This window comes from Aquarana catesbeiana, linkage group LG01 (assembly GCF_042186555.1).
Source record: "Aquarana catesbeiana isolate 2022-GZ linkage group LG01, ASM4218655v1, whole genome shotgun sequence".
Classification (NCBI taxonomy): Eukaryota; Metazoa; Chordata; class Amphibia; order Anura; family Ranidae; genus Aquarana; species Aquarana catesbeiana.
In genome coordinates this window covers 348,340,037-348,353,521 of record NC_133324.1, presented here as the reverse complement: position 1 = coordinate 348,353,521, position 13,485 = coordinate 348,340,037, and the positions used below count along the sequence as shown (strand labels likewise).

At 44.1% G+C, this 13,485-nt stretch overlaps 1 protein-coding gene across 1 annotated transcript in view; it reads right to left on the bottom strand.

Moving 5' to 3' along the window:
* Window positions 1–180: 180 nt before the first annotated feature.
* Window positions 181–13,485, bottom strand: part of CIROP (ciliated left-right organizer metallopeptidase) — a 44,276-nt gene continuing 30,971 nt past the window's right edge. Inside the window, exons 12-15 of the mRNA XM_073632339.1 lie at window positions 11,467–11,589; window positions 4,706–4,950; window positions 1,474–1,647; window positions 181–1,036 (exon numbers count right to left, since the gene is read on the bottom strand). Of these exons, the coding sequence (XP_073488440.1) occupies window positions 832–1,036; window positions 1,474–1,647; window positions 4,706–4,950; window positions 11,467–11,589 (747 nt within the window). The 3' untranslated portion in view covers window positions 181–831. The remainder of the gene's footprint in view (window positions 1,037–1,473; window positions 1,648–4,705; window positions 4,951–11,466; window positions 11,590–13,485) is intronic.

Below are 13,485 nucleotides of genomic sequence, written 5' to 3'. Positions count from 1 at the left end.
TGCAAAGTGGATTTTCCTTTAGTAAATAACCCCACAGAATCTACATCATCATGCTGCTCAGGGATGTGTTAAAGCAGAGTTCAACCCATAAATGGAACTTCTGCTGATTGGATTCCCCCCCGGTGCCACATTTTGGCACCTTTCAGGGGGGAGCAGATACCCGTCAAATACAGGTATCTGCTCCCACTTCCTGCCTTCTGCGAGACACACAGTTCCCAGAAGACAGCAGGGACCATTCAGAAAGCGCAGCGCTACTCGCGCATGCGCAGAAGGAAACAGGCTGTGAAGCCGTTAGGCTTCACTTCCTTTTTCCCTTAGTAATAATGCCGGCGCCTGCACCCAGAGCCGAGGGACAGGTTGGCTTCGGGGTGCTGGCATTGCGGGCTTCCAGCACAGGTAAAGTGTCCTTTATGTTAAAAGTCAGCAGCTGCAGTATTTGTAGCTGCTGACCTTTTTTTTAATTTTTTTTTACACCCAGACAGAACTCCACTTTCACAACCCTGGAATGCTTGGCTATGGGCCCTTGGTTTTTTTTTTTAGTTTTCCAGGCCAGGGAGGAAATTGATATCTTTCCAGCAGGACGCAGACAGTAAAAGACCAGCTGATAGGGATTTTAATACTTCCTTACTGTATTTAAAACTAGAAAAAAGTTTTAGCTACACAAACACTTCAAAAACATTAGAGCAGGCTGTCGTTTTCATCTTGATAGTTCACGCGATAAAACAAAATTGTAACAAATATTTATTCTTAGAAATTCTGGTGTTTTAATGTTGAAGCAAAGCCTTTGATGTATCTTGTGAGTCTTGTGCATAAGTCAGCTGTTTTCCTCTTTCAGATGACAGCTGGCACATGCTCACCTTGTAGATTTTTGTTTTCAACATTATAAATATCCCTCACTTGCATACTCCGAGTCCGTACCCTGTGTCTGCACCAGAGGAGGGAGATGATTAGCAATACACAGAAAAGGGCACAGGCACAGCTTCCTATAATAGCATCTTGATTCACCAGGTAATGATGGGAGTCAGAGGCCAGCAACCTGTAGCAAAGGAAACACATTATGAATGATTAGGATTTTTCAAAAGTATTATGCTGAAACAGTTACATTTTAAGAAGATATAAAGCTAGCCATACATGGATGAAAATTGAACCAGTCCAGCAGGGACTGACTGAATTTTGAACCATGTATAGCCACTGTGGTTCAACAGAATTCAATCTGTTGATTGACTACTTCTGTTCACCATCCTGTTGGGAAAAAATAGCTTGATCAGGGCTGCAGGCTATAGACTGCAGCACTGATCTGTGTATTCTGATAGTGGGGAAGTCTCCCTGTTGTCAGAAAATGACATAGGGGGAGGATTCCACCATCAACCTCAAATGTGAGGATGGGGGATTTGGGACACTTATATTTCATTCAGCCCACTAGTTGAACGAAAAAAAAACTGAACCATGTATAGTCATCTTAAATGTTCTTACCTGATGAGGACAAAAGAAAACTGAGGAGATTCATACGTGATCGGATCTGTGAGGTTCATCAGAAGTTGATGAAGTGGAGTTTCTGGAGCAGGTGGAGGGCAATTACTGGGCTCCTCAGGTTTAATAGTAAATGTTAAGAACTTATTTGGCACTGTGGATATGTGCAATAAGCACCTACACAAAAAGAGCACAGTAAATGATTATAATTTAAAAATGAATGAATATATATATATATATATATATATATATATATATACACACACACACACAAAATATGATTTTTATTAGAAACTGCTAAAAATGTATGTGTATTATTTGTATACTTCTGGTGCACAGCTGATGGTACCTTCTAATTTGAGACGTTTTTGAAATATGAACTGGTTTAAATATGATTCAGGCTCTTTAACCTCATATTTTTATATATATATATATATATATATATATATATATATATAAAAAAAAAAAAAAGCTCTGGTTCATAGATTCGTGTCTTATAGTCCGAATATTATGGCTTAATGTTTTAGGCCTTTGTCACATGGGCACTGATGTCTGTACACTGTGAACAGGCCGTTTGTTTATGCATGCCTAGCTGTCACAGCCGAACAAAAAACTGGGTCCATGCAGCCACTTCCTCCTAATAGACTTGAATGGGCTGTCATCATGCAGCACCTGGTGGTAGGGATTTCTAAACAAACAGCCCGTTCATGATGTACGAGCATCATCGCACATGTGAATGAGGCCCAAACCTTTTTGTAGATTTTTTTTTTTTTTTTAACCAGTGTTTGCAGGTAATTGTTTGTAAAATGAAAGTGGACTTAAACAGAACTGTACCATGGCTTAGGGTAGACCGCTCTTGCCATAATTTGCAAGTCTGCTTCTTTAGGGTAGAACGTCTCTCTTTATTCTTTGCATAGCCATTGATGGCTTAATCTGCTCATGCATGCTGGACTTACATTGTACAACACCCAGGAATGGGCTGGGAGTGTACAGTTAACATGCACTGCAGGCATTGTATACAATGTAAAAAATGCTAGCAGCAAGGGTAAAAAGTTTTTGGCAGAAGATGCCAATGCTTTACCATTTAGCAGTTTTTGGTTAGGTTTGGAATAATGGGAAAAACTTGACAAAAAATGGGAAATCCGCGCAACAGAATTGGATGAGAAACTAAATGATGGACTGCTGCCCTCACGCATGCTATCTCCACCGAAGTGAAGTGAGCGAAAAAATAAAATGTGAAAAAAAGGGGGGTGAATGTGGCGCCGTCCTAAATCCTATTATTAGAACCAAACTTCTCCAGTAAATTATAAACACAAAAAAATATATATTAAAGTCAGAAATATATTAAAGTGACCTGTGCTATAATCCGTAGAGAAAAAAAGAAGAAGAAAATAATATATATAAATAAGTAAACAAGATAAAATATATCACACGTGACATGCAGCTTGTGAAAATAATATCATAAACCTTAAAAATGATAAAAATATTATGTGATCACACTAAAATATTATATAGTTGGTAGTCAAACAATCCGTAGGAATGGTGTCACTTTGTGATAAATTTGCTGTATGGACCAGCCGTGGTATGTGCCCAGTGCACCATAAAGTGAAAAACAACAGTCACTGTGAATTTCCCTGGCGTATCCCTTTAAACAAAAACAGGTGTATTCCGAGTGCTGGTGTCTCGCGCTGTGATCGTGCAGAGACTCACCAGCTTTTTATCCCCTTCAGGGGTAACGTGCAGTCACAGTATGTGCCACTGTGCGGCAGTACTTGGCAGGATCAGGTTCAAGATGTCATTGGAACATGAAGGAGAAAGAAGAGTTCCATAGTGTAAAACCGTTTAACACTTTTATTAGGTCAGATTACAGGTGGTACTCACATTGTGGTGGATTCAAATACACAGTAAGCAGTATGTTATCCAAAAGCGTCAGATACGAGGAGATGTCTGCAAGGCGTCAGAATAGGCCATGCCCTACGCGCGTTTCGTCAGAGGACGTCTACGGCACATACTGTGACTGCACATTACCCCTGAAGGGGGTGAAAAGCTGGTGAGTCTCTGCACGATCACATTCTGGACGGTCGTGACCATGTGTATGCAAGACCGCTTGAGCGGAATTCTGTCGAAGAAACCTACGGAGTTTATTCCGACTGCAAAACCGGTCGTGTGTACGCGGCATTACACGTTTTTTGTAATTACCCTTCCATCCTCCCGTTCTGGCAACAAGTTTTGCATCTAATACAACAATTTGCAGGCATATCCCTCTATCTAGGAAACGTTATCGCAAGTCATTACTTGTTCACCTTTTGAACTTGGCAAGGGTCTGCATCCTGAGTATGTGGAAACAACAGACTCCCCCTACAGTATCATAGTGGTTTGCCGCGGTTAATGATATAGAATGGAGCGAGCAATTAACTTCAGCCTTGAAGACTAAACTGAAGCAAATAAGACTTGATGGTTCTGTTGGGAACAGTTCTGAATGTCATCTGAATACTTGCAATCCTAAATAGCCCCATCTGTTAACATGTCCACTAGTTCCTGGTGACTCTTCTTTGGACACCGTCTGTCTGTCCAGCTATTTTCTTCTTGTCCTCTTCCTCCTTTTCCCACCTTTCCCCTTTCCCCCTCTTTCTCCTCTTCCTGCCTTAATAACCTCTTTTTTTACACTTTTACCAATTTAGTGGATTCCCACCTAATTTTGACCCATAGTTTGTATAAAAATTGGAACCCTTCAGACTTGTGTGTCATCCTCACAGTTTTACCGCCTCAAAGAGAACAAGCTGTGGCACGTGTTATTCCATATTTCATACAACAAACTGTAACCAATGTTATTCTTTGTATATTCATATAATTGATACTACTTGTACCCTTTCTGTTTTGCAGTGTAAATGTTGGATGTGAGCTTGTTGTCAGAAAGTCCGACCGTGTGTATGCTCTATAGAACATATAGAACTCAATTTGGAGGGATTTCCTCTCACTTCCTGTTTTAGCTATGGGACAGGAAGGGAAGGGAAATCCCGCCACCAATGGAATCCAGCTGGCAAAAAATTTGAGAAGAGTTATAACCCTTACTTTATGCAAAATTTTAAAAAAGTTTTGACTTTTACACTTTGAAAATGAAAGATAGAAGCTGATTGGTTATAATGCACATGCTCCAGTTCTGATAAATTCCCCCTATGTATTTCATCTACCTGCATGGGTGTGCATCTATAATTTATGTGATTTTTTTTTTCACCTTTGCACTCCTGCATGGTGTGCAATAACTCCAAGGACTTCTTCTATTAGAAGTATTTTCTTTTCAGACGTCCATTTAAGGCCAGGAACAAGTGTCACTTGCACTGTCATGTCCTGATGTGTTGCAGGCTTAGGTATGCTAAAGGTTGGGGTGACGGTAGATCTAGAGGTTGGGAGGAGAAGGCTTTCAAGCCCCAAGCACAGTCGTCCATCTGGGCACAATAGCATGCCATCAAAACCTGCCACCTGTGTGATAAAGCAGGCAGTTAAGGCTTGAATCATTGTGAATATAAGTAATACACATTTACTACTTTATCACATTTAGAAGTAGAAAAAAAAGGCAACACATGCATTTTTTTTTTTAATTATATACTAGGTTACCAAGGCTGCCACTGGCAGTGAATTTTAAGTTCTTCTAAACCTTACTTTTTTTTTTTTTAAATAACAAACATGGTATACTCACCTGCTTTGGGTTTGCACAGAGCAGTGCCGATCCTCTTCTTCTTGGGTCCCCTGCCAGTTCTCCTGGCTCCTCCTCTTTGTCAAGTGCCCCCCGTAGGAAGCCGCTTCTTATTGTGTGCGCTTATGCGGGCTCGATCCTGAGCTGCACTGCCTGCATCCATAAACGCATACAAGCTGTACTTCTCCTATGGGTCACAGGAGTGCAAATTATTTTGCACTCCTGTGACCCGTTTTCAGCAGTGAGCAGACTGAAGTCCACCCTCTGCTGACGTCATGTATGTCAGTCCAGGCGCCGCGTCATCGCAACAATAAAGTATGGATCCGCCAGGTGCCTGGACTGACACCCGGCTCAGGCTTTCAGCGGCTCGCCTACGCCCCCTCCAAAGCTCAGCGCTCCAGTGAGTGAGGAGGGGGTAGAGCAGAGAGCTGACAGTCTACAGCTCTCTGCTCACAGAGCTCTGAAAAGTGAGCGATCGGCGGTGTTCGATCGCTCAGTTCTCAGTGTTAGAGGTGCTGGGGGAAGTATGATTCCGAAAAAAAAAATCCTTTTACTTCTTTTTTAAAGTAAAAAACCTTAAAGCGGAACTGCAGTCTGCTCACATAATTTGTAATAAAAACATCTTTGCCATTCTGAAGCTTCCCTCCAACCACTATGCATATTAGTTTATATATACTGTGATTCTGTACTTGCCAAATATGCTGCAGAAATCTCCCTCTACTGAGTCTGGCTGCAACCATTTTAACTGTGAGCAGCTGAAGCTGCTGCCTGTTCACTTCCTGGATTTACACAGAGGCACACCTCCAGCTCTGCAGCTCTCATTGGCCCTCTTATGACTCATCCTCCCTCCCTTCCTGGCAAACTCTCACAAGTGTGATAGAGAGAGCTGTGCATGATGTCATAAGCCTAGGCTTTTTACCAGACAGGAAACAGGAAGTGGGTTGTATAAGGTAATAAGCCACAATAGAAAACATTGCCAGAAGCTCTAACCCCTCCTCACTTTACCAATATATGGTTTTCTTATTGGCTCTGTTCCTGTTGGAGAGATTTCCCTTCATTCCTGTCCTGGGGTAAATCTTCCCAATAGGGACCCAGACAGCAGCAAAAACCTGACACAAACTATACATTTTTCACACAACTTTTATCCAAGATCCACACATAGTTGAATCCAATTAGAAAAGTGTGTCAGTCTTGGGTGAGATCTACATAATTAACCACATGCCGACCGGGCCATAGCCGAGAGACGGCTACAGCGCGGTCGGCTTATTCTCGGTGCACGTCCGTGGGATGTCCTCACAGAATCGCGCTCCCACGCACGCCCCCTGGGGCACGCAACCGGGAACATCCGTGACCGCCGGGCATCACGGTAAACAGCCGCTGATAGCGGCTGTTTACCACGTGATCGCTCCGTCAAATGACGGAGCATCACTTGTAAACAAACCGGCGTCATGTCACAACGCCGTTTCCTCCCTCCCCTCTCTGACGCCGATTCCTTCCCTCCCTTCTGACGCCAGTTCCTCCCTCCCCTCTGACGCCGCTTCCTTCCCTCCCCTCTGACACGGCTTCCTCCCTCCCATCTCTGTACCGATCAGTACAGTGGGAGAGGGGGAGAGATCATTTGTAGTGCTGTGGGCACTACAGATCCAGCCCACAGCGCTGCTCAGTGCCCATATTCTGCCAATACTAATCAATACTCTGGCAATAGTATGTAATACTCGCCAATACTCTGCCAATACTTGCCAATACTCTGCAATAAATTTTAACAGAAACAAAGAATTTTTTTTTTTCTATTACCGAATTTTCCGTCTTTTTTGATTTATAGCGCAAAAAATAAAAAACCCAGCGGTGATTAAATACCACCAAAAGAAAGCTCTATTTGTTTTTAAATAGATCCCTAAGTATTTAAATGCAATATAAACCCTCCTACCTGCCCTTATGTTTTTCATTGCATAAGATGTACATTGATCTATGGTTTCATGGTGTCATTTTTTTGGTGCATGCAGTATATACAGTACATAGCTATAAATAGCTTAGAGTAGAGTAAAAATTCACATTCTTGTTTTAGCAATTTCTGTTCCTCTTCAAACATGAGCATTACGCAGGTTAACTACTTCAGCCCCAGAAGGATTTACCCCCTTAATGACCAGGCCATTTTTTGCTATATGGCACTGCGTTACTTTAACTGACAATGGCGCGGCCGTATGACGACACTGAAACCAAAAAAAAAATTCCCCACAAATAGAGCTTTCTTTTGGTGGCATTTGATCACCTCTGCGGTTTTTATTTTTTGCGCTATAAACAAAAAAAAGGCAGACAATTTTTTTTTTACTTTTTGCTATAATACATATCCAATAAAAAAAAATGGTTTGTGCAAAAGTAATAGCGTCTACAAAATAGGGATATATTTATAGCATTTTTTTTTTTTTTACTCGTAATGGTGGCGATCTGCGATTTTTAGCAGGACTGCGACATTGCGGCGGACAGATCGGACATTTTTGACACTTTTTTGGGACCAGAGACATTACAGTAATCATAGCTAAAAATATCCACTGATCCCTGTATAAATGACACTGGCCGGGAAGGGGTTAACACTAGGGGGCGATCAAGGGGTTAAGTGTGTCCTAGGGATGTGCTTCTTACCCGGGGGAGTGGACTGACTGGGAGTACAGATCACTTACTGATCACTAGGAACAGACGATCTCTCTCTACTCCCCTGACAGAATGGGGATCTGCTTTGTTTGTGCAGATCCCCGTTCTGCCTCTCTGAGGAGTGATCGCGGGTGGCTGGAGGACTTTGCGGCCAGAGAACCCTCGCATTGGCTCCCTCGCCGTGCAGCGGGTGTGCACCTGCAGTGTCTCCTGCACAAAAAGATGTACAGGTATGTCGTTTTGCACAATAGGGTCGCCCTACCGCAGTATATATGCGGTGGGTGGTCCTTAAGCGGTTAAAGGGTAAGTTCAACTTTACAGAAACATCTGTAAGGTGCACTTACACAGGACCCCCACCTTGCCACCCCAGTCCTGCTGAGCTGCATGGCGGCCATTGCCCATACTGAGCCCCAGTATAGCTGCCTCACATCTCCGGGACTTAGAAATCCCCGGAGCTTAATCTCCTAGATGTACCCAGTAAGGAGGTACATTTAGGAGCATTCTAATTGGTCGGCGGCATCACATGGGCGATGTGGACCAATCAGAAGCCGCGTAGCCCATCCTCTCAGCAGGGAACAAGAGAGAAAGCTGAGAGGATTTCTAAGCGCCGGAGCCATGAGGCGGCTATACCGGGGCTCAGAATGGGCGATTGCCGCCATGCTGGTCAGCGAGATGGGGGGGGGGGGGGGGGTGAGGTGGGGATCCTGTGTAAGTTCACCTCACAGATTTTCCTGTAACGGTGAACTTACACTTTAAAGTGGTTCTAAAGGCTTAAGGTTTTTTTCACCTTTAATGCATTCTCTGCCTATGCACAGGATCCCCCCTGCCCTCTCTTATACTTCTAAACACCTGATCTTAATGCAGCACTGTGCCCAAGAGCAGTGGCTCTATCTGCTCCCCTCCCTCCTTACAGGACAGAGAGGCAGCAGTGGGAGCCATTGGCTCCTGCTGCTGTTAATAAAATTCTGTGACGTGGGGGGGCAGGGCCGAGCTGCGGTGTCTGTGTCTATAGATGCAGGCAGAGCGGCTCGAGATTGAGCCCACATGAGTGCCCCCATAGGAAGGGGGACATTACCTGAAGAGGTGGAGCCAGGAGTGCCGGTGGGGGACCCCAGAAGAGGAGAATAGGGGCTGCTCTGTGCAAAACCGTGCTTATTATTAAAAAAAAGGTTTACGACCACTGTCTATACTCTAATGCCGCGTACAGACGGTCGGACTTTTCAGCTACAAAAGTCCGACAGACTTTCAGCAGACTTTTGGCGGACTTTCTAACGAACGGACTTGCCTACACACGATCAGACCAAAGCCTGACGGATTCTTACGTGATGACGTACACCGGACTAAAATAAGGAAGTTGATAGCCAGTAGCCAATAGCTGCCCTAGCGTCGGTTTTTGTCCGTCGGACTAGCATACAGACGAGCGGATTTCTGGGTCCGGCGGAGTTACGACGTAAAGATTTGAAGCATGTTCCAAATCTAAAGTACGTCAGATTTGCGACTGGAAAAGTCCGCTGAAGGTCTGGTAAAGCCCACACACGATCGGATTGTCTGCCGGATTTGGTCTGTCGGCGTCCGTCAGACAAGTCCGACCGTGTGTACACGGCATAAGAACTGACATTTCCTGTGAAGAAACAATATATCCCACAATCTCTGGATTTGTTGATCTAGTGTTCTTCAGGTAGAAGTAATTAGTTCTTATACAGACACAATCAGGCAGGGCAATTAACAGAGAAATCACCGTGCTGGAAGAGATGTGTTTTCATTACATTAATACTCCACTTTTTTGATGCAACACTGAGGAAATGGCTGGGCATGGACTGGAAGCTATGTAACCTGAAACAAGAAGTCGTCTGTCCCTATGGTGACTAGGGATAAGTAAGGTAAACGACTACATGGATATACGAGAATCAATGAGCCATGACACTGCAAACTGCAGCCACAACATGTGAGCCCATCATTACAAGGTAAGGAAAACAAACAGCACAGGCAATATACAGTAGTTAAAACCACAAAAACATCTGAAAGTGCACAATACCTTTTAGGATAACAAATATATCTACACATTTGCTAAATAATCTACAGATGTGCTGTCAAATGATCATGTCTGCTGCTTACTTTACTGATACTGCTAAATGCAGTAATTTAGCATTTCCTACACTATTGCCCCGTACACACGGTCGGACTTTGTTCGGACATTCCGACAACAAAATCCTAGGATTTTTTCCGACGGATGTTGGCTCAAACTTGTCTTCCATACACACGGTCACACAAAGTTGTCGGAAAATCCGATCATTCTAAACGCGGTGACGTAAAACACGTACGTCGGGACTATAAACGGGGCAGTGGCCAATAGCTTTCATCTCTTTATTTATTCTGAGCACGCGTGGCACTTTGTCCGTCGGATTTGTGTACACACGATCGGAATTTCCGACAATGGATTTTGTTGTCGGAAAATGTTATATCCTGCTCTCAAACTTTGTGGGTCGGAAAATCCGATGGAAAATGTGTGATGGAGCCTACACACGGTTCGGAATTTCCGACAACAAGGTCCTATCACACATTTTCCGTCGGAAAATCCGACCGTGTGTACGGGGCATAAGAATGTGCTGCTGTTGTAGGTCTGTGGGATCCTTGGCCCTTTCACTCTGGCACACCTACTTGACATGGCAGGGCCACTCAGCTCATTCTCACAGCATACTTTCCTCAGCTTAAGACCCCATGCAGACTGGGCATTTAGCAGGCGGAAGTCGCAAGTGCACCATCCAGCCTCACTCCCAGCAATCTATGTACCTGAACGCAAGTAGTCTGCACTCCGAGTATTCATACCTGGGCACATACCGCCCTAAATGTTGATACTGCTTGGTGCAGCAGCTGTGAACCTCTCATAGAGTTTAACAGCTCCTGGCAGCAGGGCTGAACAATGTGCCTTTGCCTTCTGCCCGAACCAAAACACTGGGATCTCAAGAACTAAACACCCAGAATGCATGAGGCCTTAGGCTCGGTTCACAATGCCCGCGACTTGGGATCCGACTTGTGAGACCCCAAGTCGCGTGACATGTGAAATCTCATTTTAGTCAATGAGAGCTTAATTAGCACTACTGAAGTCGTTTTGACTTTAGAAAAGGTTCCTGTACTACTTGAAGGCGATTTCTATCTGACTTGTGCCTCAAAGAAGTACTCAAGTTGCCAGGAAGTCTCCTGGCAAAGTCTCACCATAAGTTGTGGGACTTTCAGGTCACGGCACTGTGAACCGAGAGGTAAACTTTCAATTACAGCTTTTTCATATGTCAGACAAGATATTGATGAAAGCTCTCCTCTTGATAACATGCTCACAATCTGATAAGTCTATTTTAGTAGTTTAAAACTACACAACCAAAAGTATATGATTGTGATCAAATCAGAATTCACGAGGTCAAATTGGGGATTTTTTAAATCAAAATGAATGAATTGAGGATGATTGCTACATCATTACACATTTGCCAAAGGATCATAATACTGTGCCAAAAAAAAGCAAACAGTAAGTTTAGCCATTTCCACCTAAAATGTATTCACTGAAGTAAGGAAACAGTGATAGGAAGGTGGTCAGCTTTAGTATACAGTTAAATGTTGTTAAATATATATAAAGATAGAAATGGAAGATTCTGTAAAATTACATTGATCCATTCTCCAGCAGGGCAGTCTGTCCATTCTGATCCTTGAACCTTGACTTGAAATGTGTTTGGACCAAAGCAACGATGAAGATAACAACGACCTTTCACCTTTTCTTTTTTCAGTGCCTGAGCAAGGTACAGGAAAAACATAAAAGTTATTAAAGTGAACTAGCATCAGATTTACATTTTTCAGGTTATGCATCTCAATGCTGCATAATATGTTAGTGTAACAGCGGTATTTAGTACCTCTGAAGAGATAATAGTAGTCCCCCCTAACAATGCCTTCATTTTTTCTTTCTCTCCAGGAAGCCATTTTTTCTCAGGCACCATCCAGGGTAAACCTGGCCATACACTGTTAAGCCCGCCATACATGGATCAAAATAAATACATGGGTCAAAATACAAACATCTATTGAAATGCAGCCAGTCCCTGCTGAACCAGCCGAAATCTGATTCATGTATGTGCAGGTTGGTTGTACAAAAGTTTGTCTACCAATCCACTTTTCCACAACCGTTCTCCATTCTCATCTTCTGCTAAATCAGTGCCGCCAGCTATAGCCAGCAGTGCTGATCAGTGTATTCTTACTGCAAGGGAACCTCCCCTCTGCCAGAAGACAGGCTCAGCAGGGAGGATTCTCCCATTCACCTCGAATGTGTGGATGGGGCAAATGAACTTGTTCAACCCGCTGGTTGAACAACAAAAAAAAATGAGTCAGCCTTATGTAGTGCTACCCCCTTAGGAGCCGCTGGTGAAATGGGATCCCCCACCCTGCACAGCCAGGCACACAGAATTCCCACAACACTCTTTGGGGGTTTTTTTGTTCTATTTAGGGGCTAATAAACTTGAATGGGGTTAGGGGTATTATGGAAAGCCTACTTGACTTTAGTAAAAATCCTCAGGGACAACTTTATATGATGTGACAAAAAGGGCTCAGTCAGATAAAGCAAAGGCCCATTACAGGCAGGGACCTGCAAACCTTTGGTGTGTAGGAAAGTCCCAGTTCCCAGCTGCCCTCCTGTGGCTACTGATCCCAGCACCACCCTTTCAGGCACTGCCAGCCCACCTGGCAGCAGCTGCCCCTTTCACTAGCCCTGCTGGCTAATCTTCCACAGTCCTCCTAGACTGACTCTATAAACATCTCAGACTGCCTCTCCTCAGTCCTCTCAGGCTGCCTCTCAGTCCTCCCCGACTGTCTCACTCACCAGCCACCCGACTGTCTCCTCCTGGAGATCTTCTGGCCGTGCTGACTCTCTCCCGCTGTCCTCACACCTGCTCGCGTGCATCCGGGACAGGATTCCTCGTTTGTTGTAGAGGATCCCTCCAGAACCCAAGCCCCAGGCTCAAAGTCACCCCCCTCAGACTAGGGGGCTTCCTCAAGGGCCTCCGACAGCCTCCTCAGCACTCTATCTCCAATCTTCCACCCGAACTCCACTGCTCCTTCTGAGTATTTAAGAGGTCCCTCCCCCTGCCAGCCCATTTGGCCAGGGATTGGTTGGGGTCCTAACTTCCCTCCCATTCTTCTGGAAGTTTCTCAAAGTTTCAGGAAGTAGGGGGAGGAAACAGAGATGCTGCCTGATGAGTCATTCCAGCCTCCCTGAGTCATTTAAACCCTGACCGAAGCCAAATTGACCCAAGCCAAATTTACCTACACTAAACAACTATGTGCACTTCCATTCTAGTGCACTAGAGGGTGCTACACTTAGTTCTTTTTTTTGTTTTGTTCAGCCAACAGTCAGAATACACTGATCAGCGGCTGCAGCCAATCAGCTGAGAACTTTCCCATTTGTCCCTTTGACAGAAGTCCATCAAATGATGTTGGGCATTGACGGCCACATATGGATCGAAATTCTGAACATAAAAGATGCAATACATGTCACGGTTGCTTGTGGTAATTAGGTCGTTTAGGCCATGCACAAGACATCTTCATCTAGCAGATCCATGGCTAAAAATATACTGTAGCTTTGTAACAATATTTAAAACAAAAAAAGACTAATCCGACGTGTTGTGCTTCCATTTGTGACT